Below are 19635 nucleotides of genomic sequence, written 5' to 3' on the forward strand. Positions count from 1 at the left end.
TGATACGTATCATATTGTTTTAAATATGATAAACAAAAAAACCCAACCCAACAAAAGCAAACAACGAATGTTGACAATGACCACTGGATGATTAGAAAAATTCAAGGTGCAACATGTCAATACTGTTTGGCAATGGTTCGTAGGTTCTATATCCAGCAGATTTTAGGCGATTTTGGATCGTTCTAAAGTACAAACGACGATATGGAAGCCAGGGATCAGTTCAGTGAGTGAGTGAGTGAGTGTGGTTTTACGCCAGTTTTAGCATTATCCCCGCAATATCACGACAGGGGGCACCACAAATGGGCTTCACACAATTTACCCATGTGTGGAATCAAACCCGGGTCTCCAGCGTGACGAGCGAACGCATTAACCACTAAGCTACCCTGGATCAGTTCAGAGTCCGTACGGTGTATACGTATAACACCAAGCCTCCTATTTTAGTGTCTAGTGTCTAGTGTCTAGTGTCTCTCGTTTCGTCTGTTTGTGATTTTCTGTAATTGTTGGATCCAGAATGGGCGGGGAAATATGGTCGCACCAGCTAGACTACTACCTGACGTTGATGGGCTACACTGTCGGAGTGGGCAGTATATGGAAGTTCCCCTACATGTGTGCCAGGAATGGAGGAGGTAAGTTGATATCAGTGATTTTTATTGTCGTATCATTATCTGATACTTTGAGAAACGAGAGGTGACGTTTGACTTGGATTTGCAGAGTGATTCATATACCCGTGAAGATCCAGGTTGAAAGCGTTTTTCAGTTATTCATGCTTGTCGTAAGAGGCGACGAACGGGATCGGGTGGTCAGGCTTGCTGACTTGGTTGACACATGTCATCGTATCCCAATCGCGTAGATTGATGCTCATGCTGTCGATCATTGTATTGTCTGGTCCAGACTCGATTATTTACAGACCGCCGCCATATAGCTGGAATATTGCTGAGTGCGGCGTTAAACAAACACACAAACATAAATAATACAGAAAACATATAAACATTGTGTTACAAGTGTTCAGTTCATGTGGGACACCAGTCCAAACCTTTCACTACACCCGTGACAAAATCAAAGGGGAAAACCGTGTCATCCTAAACTCTAACAAAGTCAGTAACTGAAGCGACAAAACCAATTCCTACCCACAAAACATTCCTGGTAAATGTCCTCAATGTTTTGACGATTTCTTTTTTTACCACAGAAACCCACGAAACACAAGATAAAAGACATCACTGAAACAGTTAAATCATACAGGTTAATAGTGAGTGAGTGAGTTTAGTTTTACGCCACACTCAGCGATATTCCAGCTATATAGCGGCGGTCTGTAAATAATCGAGTCTGGACCAGACAATCCAGTGATCAACAACATAAGCATCGCTCAGCGCAACTGGGAACCGATGACATGTGTCAACCAAGCCAGCGAGCCTGACCACCTGATCCCGTTTGTCACTTCTTACGACAAGCATGGGTTACTGAAGGCTCATTCTAACCCGGACCTTCACTGGTTTACTGGTTAATATGTCACTCGTGTTGGCATACAGGAGCATTAAACACGGTTTTGTAAAGATATATAGGTTAGCATACCTATCAATGGATACTAACTTTCAGCAAACATAATGAGAATTGCACAAATGACATGCTGATTAAAATTAATATTTTATCTATACGTCGTAAAAAATACAAAAGACTTCCGGAATCCATTTTCCTATCTTGTCAAACACTTAGATTAAAGCACACATTCTGAATAACGTTGTATTGCTTCGTTCCAGGTAGTTTCTTAATCCCGTTCATCATTTTCACCCTGCTTGGGTCTATACCACTGACGTATCTGGAGATGTTCGTGGGTCAATATTCCCGAGGTGGACCAATCAGCGCCTGGAAAATATGTCCGCCATTACGAGGTTGGTGGGAGATTGGCAGCCTCAGCAGTTCAAGAGAAAACTGTGGAACAAACATATAACATATCCTTATACCTTTTCATTTCATTATTTATATTAGCCAATAGTGATCATGATATTGAAGAAACCTTGTTTACAAATGATTACGTGTGCTGTTGTGTTCATAGTATATACCCATGTTGCAGTAGTCAGTTATACTTTACTTGATTTTAGCTAAATACATTCGTACAACTCTGACTTCCTTCAATTTTAACGCAATATTCTTATCTCACACTATATCCCGGTCTTTTAGTGGTTAAAGCGTCCGCCCGGAGGGGTAGGCTTCCTTCAGATATAAACGCTCGGCATTTAATCTAATCAGTATATCTGGAGGGGTATATCTCATCCTCGTGGGCGGTAGGGTAACCTAGCAGTTAAAGCATTCGCTCGTCAAGCCGAAGACCCGCGTTCCATTCCCACATGAATACAATATGTAAAGCCCATTTCTGGTCCCCGTCGTGATATTGCTGGAATATTGCTAAAAGCGGCGTAAAACTAAACTCACTCCCTCACACTCACCCTCGTATTGCAAGGCTGGGCCTGGGTTAAGTCTTAATGACCTGGCTGTTCGCCGTCCACAACCACCAAGCCATACATCCTTCAATACAAAGGCAATATTCAAATCTCACATCTCCTTCTCTTATTGCAGGGGTAGGCCTGGGTTCAGTGTTGATCTCGTGGCTGTTCGCCATCTACTACCCCGTGTTCTTCTCCTGGATCCTGTACTATCTCTACTTCTCCTTCTTCCCCACCCTCCCATGGACACAGTGTCACCAGGAGTGGAACTCCCCGAACTGTGTAGATGAAACTGCACGTGACAATAACACGTTGATGGCCTACAACTCGACAACATCACTCAGCAACTTCTCAAACTACGGGATGAACACCACACTCAGTATACTGACAAACCTGTCGGCTGGAGACAGTCATCCAGAAATATCGGCCTCCGAAGAGTTCTTTCGGTATGCTCTATAAATAGTAGTTTCGTCATATGAGCGAAATATTCTCAAGCACGACGTTAAACCCAATTTCACCCTCACTTCTATAAAAAGTATGCGGGAAAAATATAAATGTGATTTCCTAATACAGGGTATATACTTGTACCATTGTGATTAAAGCGCTGATAGACAAAGGCGACGCCATGTGTGTTGGAGAACAGGGGAAGTAGCACCTATCTGGCCTTATATATTTGCATATTTATCCCAAAATAACATGTTCTTCCTTTGTCTTTATCATTCCACTTTTCTGCGTTGCACGCAATTCTTTTTGGTGCCATGGTCCACATGTCTTGGATTTTTAATCCTGGATTATGAACATTGGATTGTCAGTACCAAATTCGTGCTTGTGCACCGAGGTAGTGAATAATTTGGAACTACATCACTTTGGGCAATCCTCTTGCGTTAAGTTGATATCCTGAAACATGTACTTCTAAAGACCCAGTCCTATTACTCCCTTTTCAGAAACCGAGTTCTAGATATGACAGATGGCCTGGAGAACATGGGAACGATGAGATGGCCGCTGGTCGGTTGTCTGGCCTTGACCTTCCTGTCTGTATATTTATGCATCCTCAATGGAGTCAAATTGTCTGGCAAGGTAAGCGGATACATAATGTAACGCTACATGTGACGGGACTGTTACTACAGCATCATCATCATACATCAAGGATGTAGGAGTAAAAGTAACACCAATGGTGGTAGAAGCAGCAGTAGTATCAAAAGTAGTGGCAACATCAGCATCAGTGGCAACATCAGCATCAGTGGCAACATCAGCAACATTAGTATTAATGATAAAGGACGTAGTAATATCAGCAAGTAAGTAGAGCGTCATCTTTATTAGTAGTAGCCATTGCAGCAGTAGCACCGTCATCATCGTCATCATCAACAACATCATCATCAGCAGCAGCAGCCACAGCTGTAGTGGTAGTAGTAGCAGCAGCAGTAGCAGCAGAATCAGCAGCAGCATTAGTAGGGGTGAGGATAGTAGTAGTAGTAGTAGTAGTAGTAGGGTAGAGGTAGTGAGTAGTAGTAATAGTAGTAGTAGTAGTAGTAGTAGTAGTAGTAGTAGTAGTAGTAGTAGTAGTATGAAGAGGAGGAGGAGGAGGGGAGAAGGAGGAGGAGGAGTAGCAGCAGCAGTCATAACATGAATCACCAATAAGTGCAAATTGAGTTTAAGGGTGCCCAGTCCTCTTATACTTCGAAACTGATTCACAGCACAGGTCTGTGTCCTTGAAGCATGCCAGAAGCCAATGATCGTGAGTTCGAATCCCGTAAATACGTTTCTAGGTTTATCAGATCCACGTCCGTGCTTGTGGGTTTCACCAAAGACTATACTTCTAAGACCTGCATTATAATGGACTTACTATGTGTTGTCTGTTTTAGATCGTGTACGTGACTGTGTCCTGTCCCTACATCCTGATCCTGGTATTCCTGGTCCGTAGTTCCACACTCCCCGGTGCTGTTGACGGTGTCATGTTCTACATCATGCCAGACTTTAATAAACTTGCTGATCCAAAGGTAATGTAGATTCTATGCTGAAGCTTTATCTAGATAAAGATGTCACGGATTCAGGTCTTGAATTGTCCCAAGGAAAATAAATGATGCGACGGGAAACGTCGCTTAAGATTAAAACCAGTTTATTGCCTGTGAAATACGGAGATTACAACGTTTTTTCGCATCAGAGTGTTATGTTTTGTCAACGCCGCCCCAGTGTTTCACATAATCTCCCCCTTGAGGATCACTTTGGAATTGCCTCCCATCAAAAAGACTGAAACTTGATGTCCCTATGTCCCTAAGTTCATAAATCATCTGGGGCGCTTGTCGACTAAAGTACCGCAGTACGCTGTGCAGAGTTGCCTTCCTTGGTCGCTCCAGAAATCTATGCTCGTGTGTTGGCCATCCATGCATCAGAGATACGCCGTGATAACCATCCTCGGTTTGGCATCATCATGTTCATGCTCGTTTGTTTGCATGAAACCCATCGGGTTAGAATTGATCTTGTTACCTATGCTCAACAGTAAAACTTGTCTACAGGTCACATGAATTCGGTCTCCCTGCTCCTTTTCAATTTAAATGGGTTTATTTATTTGAAGTCTACCATCTCATTGAAGATATTACTGGAATAGAATTGATACGTTTTCCCAAATGCATGTAACGTGTCGCGGATGATTGTCGCAAGAGGCGACTAACGGGATCGGGTGGTCAGGCTCGCTGACTTGGTTGACACATGTCATCGTATCCTAATTGCGTAGATCGATGCTCATGCTGTTGATCACTGGATTGTCTGGTCCAGACTCGATTATTTACAGACCGTCGCCATACCTGGAATATTGCTGAGTCTGGTGTAAAACTAAACTCCCTCACTGACTCACCGTGATGTACAAAAATACTGGTTAAACGGGAGTTGAACCAAACTCACCAAACAATGTCTTAAGACATCTCATTTTTTTTGCTGAACATTCTAAATATCGGCTAGTTTTGCGCACAACCACCAGTACCTACAGGAATAATGTAAATAATGTAGGTACTGAGGTATTGTCTCCCCAGACCCGTGAAGATCCGGGGTGAATAGGTCTTCAGCAACCCATGTGCTTGCCATAAAAGGCGACTATGCTTGTCGTAAGAGGCGACTAACGGGATCGGGGTGGTCAGGCTCTCTGACTTGGTTGACAAGATCGGTTCCCAGCAGATCGATGGTGGCCTCCAGCTTACGGATATTGCATGTGCGGCGTAAAACTAAACTCACTTTTAAACATATGTGCCAAGCTTCCGGATACTCGTGTTTTAAACATATGTAAGTAACATTGCTATGTTTTAATATGTATTTCAAATTTGCATTAAAATAAGAGTATTAAAAATGAACTTGTGTATGTGAATGAACTTGGTCTCGTCGCTACATGTCAGAAAATGCTGATGCAAAGATAAATTTATAAAATCACTCCGCTCCACTCATCGATTCACGCACGCACACTGAATTCGCTCACTCACCCGCTCCACTCAACTCGCTCATTCACGCACGCACACTTAACATTCACTAACTCACTGCTCCTCTCCAATCACTCACTCATTCACGCACACGTAACATTCACTAACTCACCCGCTCCTCTCCAATCACTCACTCATTCACGCACACGTAACATTCACTAACTCACCCGCTCCCTCCTCCTCACTCAATCACGTAACATTCATTCACGCAATCACACGTCATTCACACGTTCACTAACTCACTGCTCCACTCCAATCACTCACTCATTCACGCACGCACACGTAACATTCACTCTTCTCAAACTCACACGCTCCTTAACTCCAATCACTCGCTCCCTCAATTCACGCACGCACACTTTAACATTCACTAACTCACCCGCTCCTCTCCAATCACTCACTCATTCACGCACGCACACGTAACATTCACTAACTCACCCGCTCCTCTCCAATCACTCACTCACGTCATTCACTAACTCACCCGCTCCACTCCAATCACTCACTCATTCACGCACACGTAACATTCACTAACTCACCCGCTCCACTCCAATCACTCACTCATTCACGCACACGTAACATTCACTAACTCACCCGCTCCACTCCAATCACTCACTCATTCACGCACACGTAACATTCACTAACTCACTGCTCCGCTCCAATCGCTCCACTCATTCAATCACGTAACATTCACTAACTCACGCAATCACTCACTCATTCACGCACACGTAACATTCACTAACTCACTGCTCCACTCCAATCACTCACTCATTCACGCACACGTAACATTCACTAACTCACTGCTCCACTCCAATCACTCACTCATTCACGCACGCACACGTAACATTCACTAACTCACCCGCTCCTCTCCAATCACTCACTCATTCACGCACGCACACGTAACATTCACTAACTCACCCGCTCCACTCCAATCACTCACTCATTCACGCACACTTAACATTCACTAACTCACTGCTCCACTCCAATCACTTACTCATTTACGCACGCACACTTAACATTCACTCACCCGCTCCACTTACTACCATTACGATTATTATCTCTTTACCCTTCAGGTGTGGATGGAGGCACTAGGATTGAGTCTCTACCAGATGGGAATCAGCTACGGGTTCCTGATAACCATGGCTGCCCACAACCCAGTCACCAACAACTGTTTAAAGTCAGTCCCTTTAGATAAGAAATGAGAACGCATTTCTCCCACAATATACATCACCCTAAAATCATACACGAAAACTGTACGAGGATATTCAGTGTACTTAAGGACAGTGTGTATAGCGACAGTGTCATGGGCGGGTAGAAGTAAGAACAGTAAAGTACGGTTATAACGAACTCTCCGCTCGTCACGCCAAGTCAAAACATTGATTACACAACAGTATCGCTTCATGTTGACTGGGTCACGTCCTATTGCGCAATTTAGTACAATAACCAGTCCAGAATTGTGAGACCAATTCATGTAACTGGATGCATAATTATTAATCAGTATTATTTGATACATCTAAGCACTCGTATATTGCACCACTACGCTCCTTCTTATCCTTGCAAACACATCACGCAGCGTGCTCTGTCGTACAACGAGCTCGGTCGTACAGCCAGCTCTGACTAAACGGCAACCTGGAAATAGTGGAAATTTCGAATCGACTTCTCCCGCTAGAAAAGTTCGGGGTCTGGTACGGACTTGATATTATATCAATCACATTGTGCTTTCAGAACTACATTGAATAAGCGCAAAAAAACCACAAAACAGGTGTAACCAATGAGCCTGATACATTTTGAATCATTTTACGACCTCATCAAACAGGGGCAGTCTGTGACGTCTCCGTTAAGGTCATGCTGCCTACACCTCTCCATAAAATATAGAAATACGATGTTATTAAAGTTTAAAATTAAAATTCATTTATAAATACCATTTTCTGATAAAACAAGAAATTGGAATTCAGTGTAACCATAGTTGTTTGTGATGTCTATTTTCACTTTCACAAAATTCGGATCGGCTGAAAAGTAGGTCAATGTCTGAATAGGTTAATGAGACTCATGTTTCGGTTTGGAAGACCCGAGTTCGATTCCCCACATGGTACAATGTGTGAAGCCCATCGCTGGTGTCCTCCGCCGTGATATTGCTGGAATATTGCTGGAATATTGCTAAACGTGGCGTAAAACCATGCTCACTCACTATAACGAACTCAAAGGGACAACTATTTTAGTTCGTTTAACCGTAGTTCGAGATACACATGTTAACTCGATGTAAAGCAATTTACCGGCAGGAAAAAGGAATGACGAAACACATCCTATCTGGCGTTTACCGAAATAACGGTAGGGTAGCCTAGTGGTTAAAGCGTTCGCGCGTCACGCTGAAGACCTGGGTACGATTCCCCACATGGCTACAACGAGTGAAGCCCATTTGTGGTGTGATATGTTGCTGCCAGTGGAATATTGCTTAAAACGGCGTAAAACTAAACGCACTCACTGAAATAGTCTTACCAACATTTATATATTTTCCAGTGTTATTGTTTACAGCAAGATTGCATCTGTTGGCGTAAAACAACATTCATTCTTTTCAAATGCAACAGAAAAATATCAAACTAATATAAAGTTCGTTATATCTTACCAATCATTTCCAGAGATGCAACTTTCATCACAATGCTCACGCTGCTGTCTCAGATATTCTTCGGCTTCGCGGTGTTCTGCATCACCGGCCACGTGGCGTATAAACGTGACGTCTCCATCGACCACTTCCAAACATCAGGTGAGTGCGGAATGAGTCTGGTGTTATGCCGCAATTGTGTGGGGAATCGAACTGCCTTTGGCGTTACGAATGAAAGTAACTTTATTCAGTAAACTATGTCACTTTTTGGTAAATTTAGCAACTTCATTGGTTAAAGCGTCGTGGTGATTTATCCACAAATGGGCAAAGTTATTTTAAACGCCGTGTATCTGAAATTAAAAGTGAGCGAATGAGTAGTAGCAACTTCATTATCGTTGGTGATCAATCCACAAAAAGCTTTTCGCCGCTTTTCGCCGCTTTTCGCCGCTTTTAGCAATATTCCAATATCACGGCGCGGGACACCAGAAATGGGCTTCACATATTGTACCCATGTGGGGAGTCGAACTCTGGTCTTCGGCGTGACGAGCGGACGCTTTAACCACAATGTTACCGGACCTTCTGCAGTTTTAGCACAACGAACATTAAGCATTGATTAAATCGAGTTCATAATTGAAAACATCATCGAGTTGATGTTTTCTTGTGAATAATTTGTTCCTCTTTGTAGGTTTCAAGCTGGGTTTTATTACATATCCCGAGGCGGCATCATATCTCCCGTTTCCTCAGCTGTGGTCCGTGTTCTTGTTTGTGATGCTCTATACATTAGGAATAGACAGTTTGGTGAGTCAGTGTTTTGTACACCTAGAGGGATCAGAGTGTTTGGTGAGTCAGTGTTTTGTACACCTAGAGGGATTAGAGTGTTTGGCGAGTCAGTGTTTTTGTACACCTAAAAGGATCAGAGTGTTTGGTGAGTCAGTGTGTTTGAACACCTAAAAGGATCAGAGTGTTTGGTGAGTCAGTTTGTTTGAACACCTAAAAGGATCAGAGTGTTTGGTGAGTCAGTGTTTTGTACACCTAGAGGGATCAGAGTGTTTGGTGAGTCAGTGTGTTTGAACACCTAAAAGGATCAGAGCGTTTGGTGAATCAGTGTGTTTGAACACCTAAAAGGATTAGAGTGTTTTGCGAGTCAGTGTGTTTGAACACTTTGAATGATTAGTGTGGTGAGTCAGCGTTACGGTATACTAAAATGATTAGATCGTGTAGTTAGTCAGTGTTTTGGTACACGTAAAAGTAATTGACAGCATCATAATTTACTTGTAGCAACATAAAATCTGTCAAATATGGTGGCCTTCACAGGGACAATTTCCACATATTAAACACATAATTCAATGAGTCAAGTTTATGCTTGCTGTTCAATTAGTCAACAGAGGGAATGTAAGATACAGAAAATACCGCATTCCCAACCAGGAATAAACACAACTGTCCAACCAAAGGCCGATACTATGCTGTTTCAGGTTCCCTCTTATGAAGTTGTGACAGCCATGTTCAGTGAATGGTTCCCGAATTTTGGTAAAAAGACGATGGCTCCTCAACGCCTGTGTATTGTTCCCCTCCTTCCTGCTGGCACTGCCGTACATGACACAGGTTCGTTGTCCTTACGTTTGTCCTTACTTTTGTCCTTCCTTGGCCCCAAGACCGCCTCCGTGGTGTAGTGGTTAGAGCGTCCGCCCGGAGAGCGGAATGTCGCGGGTTCGATCCCCGACCGCGTCATACCAAAAGACGATCAAATATGGTACTTGTTGGTCCCTGCCTGGCGCTCGGCATTATTGGGTACAACAAGGACTGGTCGGCTCGGAGTCAGTATAATGTGTCTGAGTGGGGTATTCATGCTTCACTGCGGCATGGTATCTCAGTGGGCTAGCACTATAAAACCAGCTTCAGTCTGGGCTAGTACAAGCAGCCGCACATACACATACACACGCATGCACGTCGTCATATGAGCAAAATATTCTCAAGCACGACGTAAAAACCCAATTTCACCTCACCTCCTTGGCCCCAATCATTTCAACCCAGAGTCACACGCAAATTGAGTCTTGGTTCATGAGCATGACACATGTGGTCGTGGGGGGACACTAAACGTGGTTAATGTCTAAGGCAACGTATACTTCGGGTTTCCCTCCCACATTAAGCTGACACGCTGTGGTATAAGTATATAATTGGTTGGTTCAGTCGCCTTTGGGCACACCCAAAACCTGTGATTCTGGGTTCTGGGTACCAGATGTAAAACATACCCAATCACTTGTCGTAAGTGTTGTAAACGTCTGTTCGAAATTTGTGGAAGTCTGCCATGATGTGTGTCAGTTTTGATCGTTGTTTCTGTACAACTGTCTAACTCTCCTCTCCGTGTACACATCATTTGTAGAACCAAGCCGTTTGTAAGCATATGATAAAGTAGGGAGCTACGATGGGGGTAACGCTACGAAGGCTTTGTGGATCAACACCCACGTTAGAATTGATCCCCAGCAACCAATCTCTGTTTAAAAGATCAGGAGACCCGTGAAGATCCGGGTTAGAACTGGTCTTCATTAACCCATGCATGTCGTAAGAGGCAACAAACTGGATGACTTGGCTGACACATGCCGTCGTATGCCAGTTTGCGTACATCGATGCTCATGCTGTTGATCAGAGGATTGTCTGGTCCTGACCGCCACCATATAGCTGGAATCTTGCTGAGTGCGGCGTTTAACAACCAACCAACCAACCGTGTGGAGTTCAGGGACCCTATTCACAGAGCCCTATCCCTGTTTATAAGATCAGGAGGTCAAGTAATCGAACTTCGAAGGCGGGACCGCCTCCGTGGTGTAGTGGTTAGAGCGTCCGCCCGGAGAGCGGAAGGTCACGGGTTCGATCCCCGACCGCGTCATACCAAAAGACGTTAAAATATGGTACTTGTTGGTCCCTGCCTGGCGCTCGGCATTAATGGGTACAAGAAGGACTGGTCGGCTCGGAGTCAGTATAATGTGTCTGAGTGGGGTATTCATGCTTCACTGCGGCATGGTATCTCAGTGGGCTAGCACTATAAAACCAGCTTCAGTCTGGGCTAGTACAAGCAGCCGCACATACACATACACACGCATGCACGTCGTCATATGAGCGAAATATTCTCAAGCACGACGTAAACCCAATTTCACCTCACCTCACCTCACCTCGAGGGCGGTTATCACTGGTTTGGCGATTGTTTACAGACCACTGTCATAGTTATATATGGAGTTAAAATCGTTAAGAAATGATAATGAAAAAGAAAACAACCTTTTTCTATTTTTTTTCAGGGCGGTGTATATTTTCTCACTCTTGTAGAGTGGTACGCCTTCTTCCCTGCTATCATCCTTTTCGCTATGTTGGAGTGTGTCGTTGTCGGCTGGGTATACGGTGGGTATATAATAACACAGCAGGTACCTCCAACAGAAATCACACATCACTAGTCATATAGTATCCCATACCAAACAACCCGCGAAGATCCTGGTTAGAACTGGACTTCACTAACCCATGCGTGTCGTAGGAGGCGACTAATGGAACGAGGTGGCGAGACAAGCTGACTTGGTTCAGTCGGGACAACTTCCAGATTCCGTAATTCGTAATATAAGAACCACAGAGTTAAAAGTAGGTTTAATGTCGATTTAAGTTTAGGCTTGGCTGATAGGCAGGCCAGTATCAGAGTGACAGCTGCTGTTGGACCGTAACTACCGCAGCGCTCCAAGCGGGCAAGGGGGCGCAACTCCAGGAATGTTTCCCATTGTGCACATCGTTACTTATGATGTTAATCACATGATTGCCTGGTCCACACAGTTTACATAAAGCAGGAAAATTGCTGCGTTAAACAACAAACAAAAAACAAACGAACTAAACATGAATTAATAATCTATAATTATAGTTCATTTTACAGGCACTTCAAACACATACAAACTTTACGTCATTACCGTTTCTATACCGGGTCAAAACTATCACGTTCTCGTCGAAATACTCTTCTAAAATGAAAGAACATTTTCGTTTTTCGGCCGGATAATTTTAGAAGGGCTACACGAACCATTACCTGAAACAGCAGCTGTTGTATTACGGCGGGGTATTGGTGTTGTCAACGTAATCGAGTCTGTGTGTTTGAAGACATTACATAATTAGTGTGGTGAGTCAGCGTTACGGTATACTAAATTATTGGATCTTGTAGTTAGTCAATGTTTTGGTACACATAAAATTAATTGACAGCATTATAATATTTTTTTTTTTTGTTTTAGACATTTTATTCATCCACCCCTGTTAAGTAGCATTGCCCTTCATGCCAATGACATGAAAAATAAACAAAAGAATGGGACATTTTACTATTATTATAATTTATTTGTAGCAATGGATTATCTGCAAAATTTGGTGCTATTCGCAGAAACAATTTCCACATATTAAACATACAATTCAATGAGTCAAGTTTACTCTTGCTGTTCAAATAGTCAACACAGGGACAGAAAATGCAAACAAAGATACAGAATGTACATCATTACATACTAGTAATAAACACAAGTGTCAACCCAAATGTCAACATGTTAAAGGTTTTTTTCTTCAGTTTTTACCGCATCAGTTTTTATAAGACCAGGTGTCATTATATATGTCATCGTATAGCAAATTACGTAGTGTTCATGATGTCGATCATTAGTCCAGATCTGATTACTTACGAACCGCCATGACGCGACTGGAATATTGCTGAGTGCGGTGTTCAACAAACAAACAAACAAACATGACATAACAATATGGTTTGGAACTTCCCGACATTTAATCTCATTCTCTCGTCGTGTGCTAAATATTTCAGGGGTAAAGAGGATAGACAAGGCGATGGTGTTACTCTGGGGCAAACATCTTTCCCCTATCATCTCATTTCAATGGAGATTTGCCTGTCCGATTCTTTTAGCGGTGAGTATATCCGGCGTTATCATGTCCTAACACATCACCGCACGTCTAAGTGGCCGTACATACTGAGAATGTTTGACCCGTGAAGGTCCGGGTTATAATTGATCTTCAGTAACCCATGCTTGTCGTAAAAGGCGACTGACGGGATTGGGTGGTCGGTCAGGCTCGCTGACGTGGTTGACACATGTCATCATCCCTTCTGCGCAGATCGATGCTCATACTGTTGGTCACTGGATTGTCTGTTCCAGACTCGATTATTTACAAACTGCCGCCATATAGCTGGAATATTTGCTGAGTGCGGAGTAAAACTAAACTCACTCACTCACTCACTCACTCACTTTCTTGATGTGAACATCTCTGCGTTCGCATTTCCGCCCGCCACAGTTTAAGAGAAAATACAACAGGCGTTTCTTATTGTGATCGCCCTTGATCCGGGTTAGAATTTGTCTTCAGCAAGCCACGCTTGTCGTAAAAAAAGACTCACTGACTTGGTTGACACATGTCACTTGCAGTATCCAAACTGCGTGGGGCGGTGGGGTAGCCTAGTGGTTAAAGCGTTGGCTCGTCACGCCGAAGACCCGGGTTCGAATCCCCACATGGGTACAATGTGTGAAGCCCATTTCTGGTGTTCCCCGCCGTGATGTTGCTGGAATATTGCTAAAAGCGGCGTAAAACCAAACTCAGTCAGTCAGTCAGTCCAAACTGCGTAGATCGATGCTCATACTGTTGATCACTGGATTGTCTGGTCCAGACTCGATTATTGACAGACCGCAGTCATATAGCTGGAATATTGCTGAGTGAGGCGTTAACCAAGAAACAATCAATCAATCTTATTGTGATCCTCTACGCGTTCGCATTGCAGGTTATGTTCGTCTTCTCGCTGTACTCCTATCGACCGCCCCAGTTTGAAGACTACAACTTTCCTCCTTGGGCCAAATGGTTTGGGTGGATCATTTCAATCGCCACCATCCTCCCGACCCCCGTCCTCCTCATCCTGTCTCTGTACACCAGCCCGGGAGATTCATTCCGCGAAGTACGTACTCACATCTTTTAATGTAACTTATCAATGGTGGATATCCAGCGTTCCTTTAAAGGCCCACTTTCACACATTTTCAACAATATTTTGCCTATATTATATACATTGGGGCAAATGCACTAACTTTAGCTTCCTATTGATGCAATAAAATGCGTATTATCTCTTACGACTTGCCTGGAATAGATAATTGAAACTTCGAGGCGAACAGCTTCCAAACAGAGAACACTTGCCATGTATGGAATGTAAACAGTTGCTCTGTACATCGAAAACTGTTGTCGAACTGGTTTCAATCACATGTTAGTTATTAGCCTATATAGGATATTGGTAAAGAGCGCTCCAAGGGACATAACTCTATGGGGTTCGCTTGAAATAATGCCCGGCCAGTAGAGGGCGCGAGTGTCGATTTAGTGCAACGTTGCATCAATTCATTCGAACGTTTTAATTTAATACTGTAATATAAATACGTATTTTGTAAAATTATTATATGTTAACTTCCCTGTGGACTGATAGTTAGTAGTATTGAGAGAAATGCATTATGTATTTTTAGAGAAGTGTTGTGTGAAATAGTGCCTTTAAAGCTCTTATCCCAAAACGTGCCGTTTTTATTGACACGGGGTTGCCTACCCATAGGCGATTCATAAACATGCGCATGACACAATCGGAATCATACATTAATAGTCACAAACAGCTGTTTATGTCGAGTGCTCATAGCGACTTCCATTCATTGTGTACGTGATGGGTCACGTCTTACTCTTAGCTCTGCAAGCCATTGTGTATTGTTCGGTGACTTCCGTCAAATGTTATCTGTTGGTTCTCAGCGGCGTCAATGCAAATGACTGTTATACATTATATATTTAATTATTACCTATATTTCTTGGCTGTCATTAATCAAAATTCCTCTATACATTATATATTGATATTACCTTTATTTCGTTGCTGTCATGAATCACAATTCTTGTATACATTTATAGATTGACATATTTTATACATTATATATTTAAATATTACCTAATTTCTTGGCTGTCATTTTTTGTCGTGAGTGGAAAATCCACTAAGTCTTTTTTAAGTATAAATTTGCTATTTTCTTCCAGAAAATACGCAACGCCTTCCAGCCAAAGCACAGATGGGCGACCCACGATCCCATTAATGACGATGACGGAAAGAGCCCAGCGACAGTCGAGTTGATGGCGGAAACATGAACGCCGAATCTAAACTCAGTTTTCCCCCAAATGCCATATTTTTGTGCTGTTGTTTCATGTTTGGGATTCGAACCCAAAGCTTATGGGCGACAAGTCCTAAAACAAAAATACTCTGTATATCAACAGAGTGAGTGGAGTGTGTTAGTATTTAACGTCACATCGGCAATATCTCAGCCATATCGTGACGAAAACAATTTATACAATATAAATGACAACATTATAAAGAGTAAAATCTGTCGACGATGGACAGTAAAAATCCTAGAGTATCACAGATATGAATATATAACTAGAATGTAAATATAAAACATTTTAATTGAAGAAGACAGTACAATATAAAACACGGGCTATAGATCGCCAACAACTGAGTATATCAACAGAACAATCAGTTGACTGTTAACACGCACTATATGATGCATAATTTTTATTTTTTTTTGTAAGATACAAGATAGATACGTATTTCATCAGCCCAAAACTAATATTCGGAAACGTTTCGCAAATCCGACAAGGAAATTTTGGTATTTCCAAATAAAAATAACGTCATTAAAATCAGTATGTATCAGATCATCCATCGTGAGACTGTACGGTGTTTGTAAGCCAAACATTCCAACGCAGTAACTGCAACCAAACGCAATAAATAACAATTCAATAAATCCACATTTCGAAATATTGATTAAGGTCCCCTTGTATTTTTGCAATGATTTAAACACGTAATAAATCCTTTTCGTGGTGACCACGATGGAAAAACATGAGTTTTTCTGACCCGTATGATCCTTTGACTCACACAAAACGACAATATGATGGGATGTTTGCTCATTTAAAAATACAAAAACAAAACCAACACTGATTTTCATACAAAACCATGTCTGTACAAGTATGGCCCTGGAATGTTTAATGTTGAATTTATTGGTGAATGTGAACATTCAAATTGTCAAGGTCAATACCGAGTGTAGCCTACATGTGACAGTATGACAGCCAGCACTCTCCTCATCATACGTATAAAGCCTCTGTCATCCTCCTGAGCTCTGAAGGGCCAATACGCCATTGGGTAAAAGGTTCTGTACCACAGGATCCCTTTGTTGCACACGACAACCAATCATGTCTCAGATACGCTCCAACGGGTTAAGATCGGGGCTCATTCAATCGTGAGATATGCCAGGGGCTGCTTAAGTAAGTTCTTTGTGTATATTACTCGTGGTCAGTTAAAATTACTTTCCACGTTTCTTATACACATTCTTCCAGTTTTATAAACAATACCCCACATCTTCATCTTTAATTTGAGTAAAATCTATGGTTGCATCATCATTGTTTTAAAAACTAAAAAGTTTACAAGTAACTTACTATTCAATCGGAACTCACCAGTGAAGATCCGGTTTAAAATCAGTCTTCAACAACCCATGCTTGTCGTGTAAGGCGACTAACTGGATCGGGTGGTCAGGCTCACTGACTAGGTGTATGCATGTTATCGTATCCAATTATATAAAGCGATGCTCATGATGTCACTCACTGGATTATCTGGTCCAGGCTCGATGCACACGGCCCGCTAACAGGTTTCACAGTGTCCATTGCTGGTATTATTTTCTTCATTTGTAAAGTTTGACACGTGGAAGTCATGTCTAAATTGCCCATTAGTGATCAAACCGATGCCATATGTTTCCGTGTTTGTTCCGGTGAAAACTTGCCTTGCCTGTGCATGTGTGACAGTTTTGTAGCATGATAAATTAACCTTTTTCTGCAAACACCTCGTGTCATTAACCATTGATTGTTATTGACAAACACATGCCTATGATAATCGGAATCGTACAGTGATTACTCATGATTATGAATTATGATTATGATTATTGTTGCGATTGTTACATTCATGTCGAAAACCCGAACACATGAAGGTTATGGTGCTTTCCACTGTTTGCAATGTCCATATGCTTTGCCTGTCATTATAATACTATGTATACAGGCCAGAGGCCTTATGTACAATAAACCATCTTGATCTTGATCTTGATCTTGATCTTGATCTTGATCTTGATCTTGAAGGTACGTGTGCTTGTGTCCTTGTTGTTCTGAAAGTTATTTAGTGTATTGTTGAATTGCACAGTTCTGTGTTCGTGTACGACAGAATGGGTAGTTGAAGCTTCCGTAAAATATACCGTTAGTCCAAGATATTGGTACGTGTGTCCCTGAATCACGAGTTGCTGTAAGCAGATTGAGTGTAAAGACGATCAGTGAAATACGTGCATGTAATCAGATCCTCCGTGATATCACTGCATGATGGCGCAGTGTTGTGTGATCAGCTCTTGTATGAGGAGCCTCAAAATGCTCTTGAAGAGCTTCAAGATACCACACATCTGTTTACTATGTAAAATGTGTAAACATTTATCCTCTACGGCAATAAATTGATGAAATTATCGAGATTTAGAGTCATGTGTTTGCATATAGTCTTTGTCAGGTGTAGAATTATCTGTCAGCTCATTTGGTGAGTGAGTGAGTTGGTCTTGTCCCAAAATGTATTTCAGTAATATCGCTGTTGGAAGCAGCTAAGTATAATGCAGACTGAAGCCTACGATCACGATCATAAGCAGGTCGACTTTGGGATTCGAACCAACGATAACCGGATCCTGAAAAAAGTATTAATGCAGCCGCAACACCTGTCAGATATTGCTTGTTAATTCATCCTTTCGTTTACACTGGTGACCAATGTGTACATTATTCCCAGAGCAAAACAGTGTTCCATTTTGAGATCTATGTGTCACATACTGTTTACTTGCTTGATTTGCGCTACGTCGTATGTGCGAAGTTTAGAGACTTATCGTGTCGTAGCATATGTCGATTGTTCTATTCTTTTTAAATTTTTTTATTTGTTCCCATGGTTACAAGTCAATAACAAGGGTATATGGTAGCAACAAGCACAGAAAAGGTGAAGATACATTGCTGTAGAGATGTAATAATAATTAATTTCTGAATATTGGGATGAGCGAATTCCATTTAAGATTGAATTTTTCGATTTCATTGTTTCTCTTTGAAATAAATTCTTCTACAGAAAATATCTCTTTTAATACATTTTTAAAATTACTGAATTTTGGAATTGTTTTTTTATATTACATAAATTGATATGTCTTTTGGCAGAGATAATGATTTGATTTAGTAATACATCATTATGCAATGTACCAAACCAAATCAAATATTTTGTGATGTTTATTTTTCGTGGTAAATAGTTATTAATCCAGAGTTTTAGATCATTCCAGAATTTCATGCCTTCACAGCATTCCCAATAAACATGACAAATGCTCTCAGAAACATCATTGCAAAAACTACACAAATCATTGTCAATCAGGTTCATTCTCGATAATTCTTTTTTAGTATAAATAACTCTTTGCAAAAATCAGTATTGAAAATCAAGAAGTTAAACGTCTTTCAATCCATGTCTATAAAAGTTAAAATTGTTCTATTCTTAATACCTGTACAAGAAGACCATTCAAGCTTGAAAATATATTTAGTCACCTTTAACATCCGAACGAAACAGACAAGACAGGTCAAATGTTTATAATAATAGTAATAATAAATGCGCATTTATAATGCGCGCAATCCAGTCAGATATGCCTGCTCAAGGCGCTACAAGGGGATTGTTAGATACAAGTCAGGGAGTGTTCACTGGATTTAAATGTCACTATGATACTTGGAGAACATATGGGTCTTCAGTCTTGCTTACATACTTTGCAATACGTTTTGGTACACGCGTGGTATACATTCGTTTAAGAAAGCGAAGAGTGAGTTTGTTTTAATGCCACTGTGACCCGCATTCCATTTATGTCACAGCGTGTCAGTGTAATGAGGAAGGAAAGTAATGCAAGTCACGGACCTTTACAGTTCGGTGAAATCAGCCACCACCGACATTGTTCCGGTGTATCTAGATATACAGTCGGGCGAACTAGGATTCTAATCACCAATGACCCGTTAAGATCCGAGTTACAATTGGTCTTCAGCAACCCATGCTTGTCGTAGGAGG

The 19635-nt window shown here is 41.8% G+C and overlaps 1 protein-coding gene across 1 annotated transcript; it reads left to right on the top strand.

Annotated features, from left to right (window-relative positions):
- Positions 1-511: 511 nt before the first annotated feature.
- LOC124261813 (sodium- and chloride-dependent glycine transporter 2-like) lies at positions 512-11935 on the top strand. The gene is made up of 10 exons (XM_046696189.1): positions 512-626; positions 1755-1886; positions 2572-2884; positions 3383-3515; positions 4301-4435; positions 6970-7073; positions 8533-8657; positions 9181-9293; positions 9968-10084; positions 11783-11935. Exons 1-10 carry the CDS (start codon positions 512-514, stop codon positions 11933-11935), a joined length of 1440 nt encoding a protein of 479 aa, XP_046552145.1.
- Positions 11936-19635: the final 7700 nt, after the last annotated feature.

The sequence above is a fragment of the Haliotis rubra genome, unplaced genomic scaffold (genome assembly GCF_003918875.1).
Source record: "Haliotis rubra isolate DU_JTF1 unplaced genomic scaffold, ASM391887v1 Scf81, whole genome shotgun sequence".
NCBI classification, from domain to species: Eukaryota; Metazoa; Mollusca; class Gastropoda; order Lepetellida; family Haliotidae; genus Haliotis; species Haliotis rubra.

Coding starts and splice junctions, on each gene's coding strand:
- LOC124261813 (XM_046696189.1), top strand. CDS start 512: ATGGGCGGGGAAATATGGTCGCACCAGCTAGACTACTACCTGACGTTG. Junction 8,658..9,180: donor CGACCACTTCCAAACATCAG/GTGAGTGCGGAA, acceptor TCCTCTTTGTAG/GTTTCAAGCTGGGTTTTATT. Junction 9,294..9,967: donor CATTAGGAATAGACAGTTTG/GTGAGTCAGTGT, acceptor ATGCTGTTTCAG/GTTCCCTCTTATGAAGTTGT.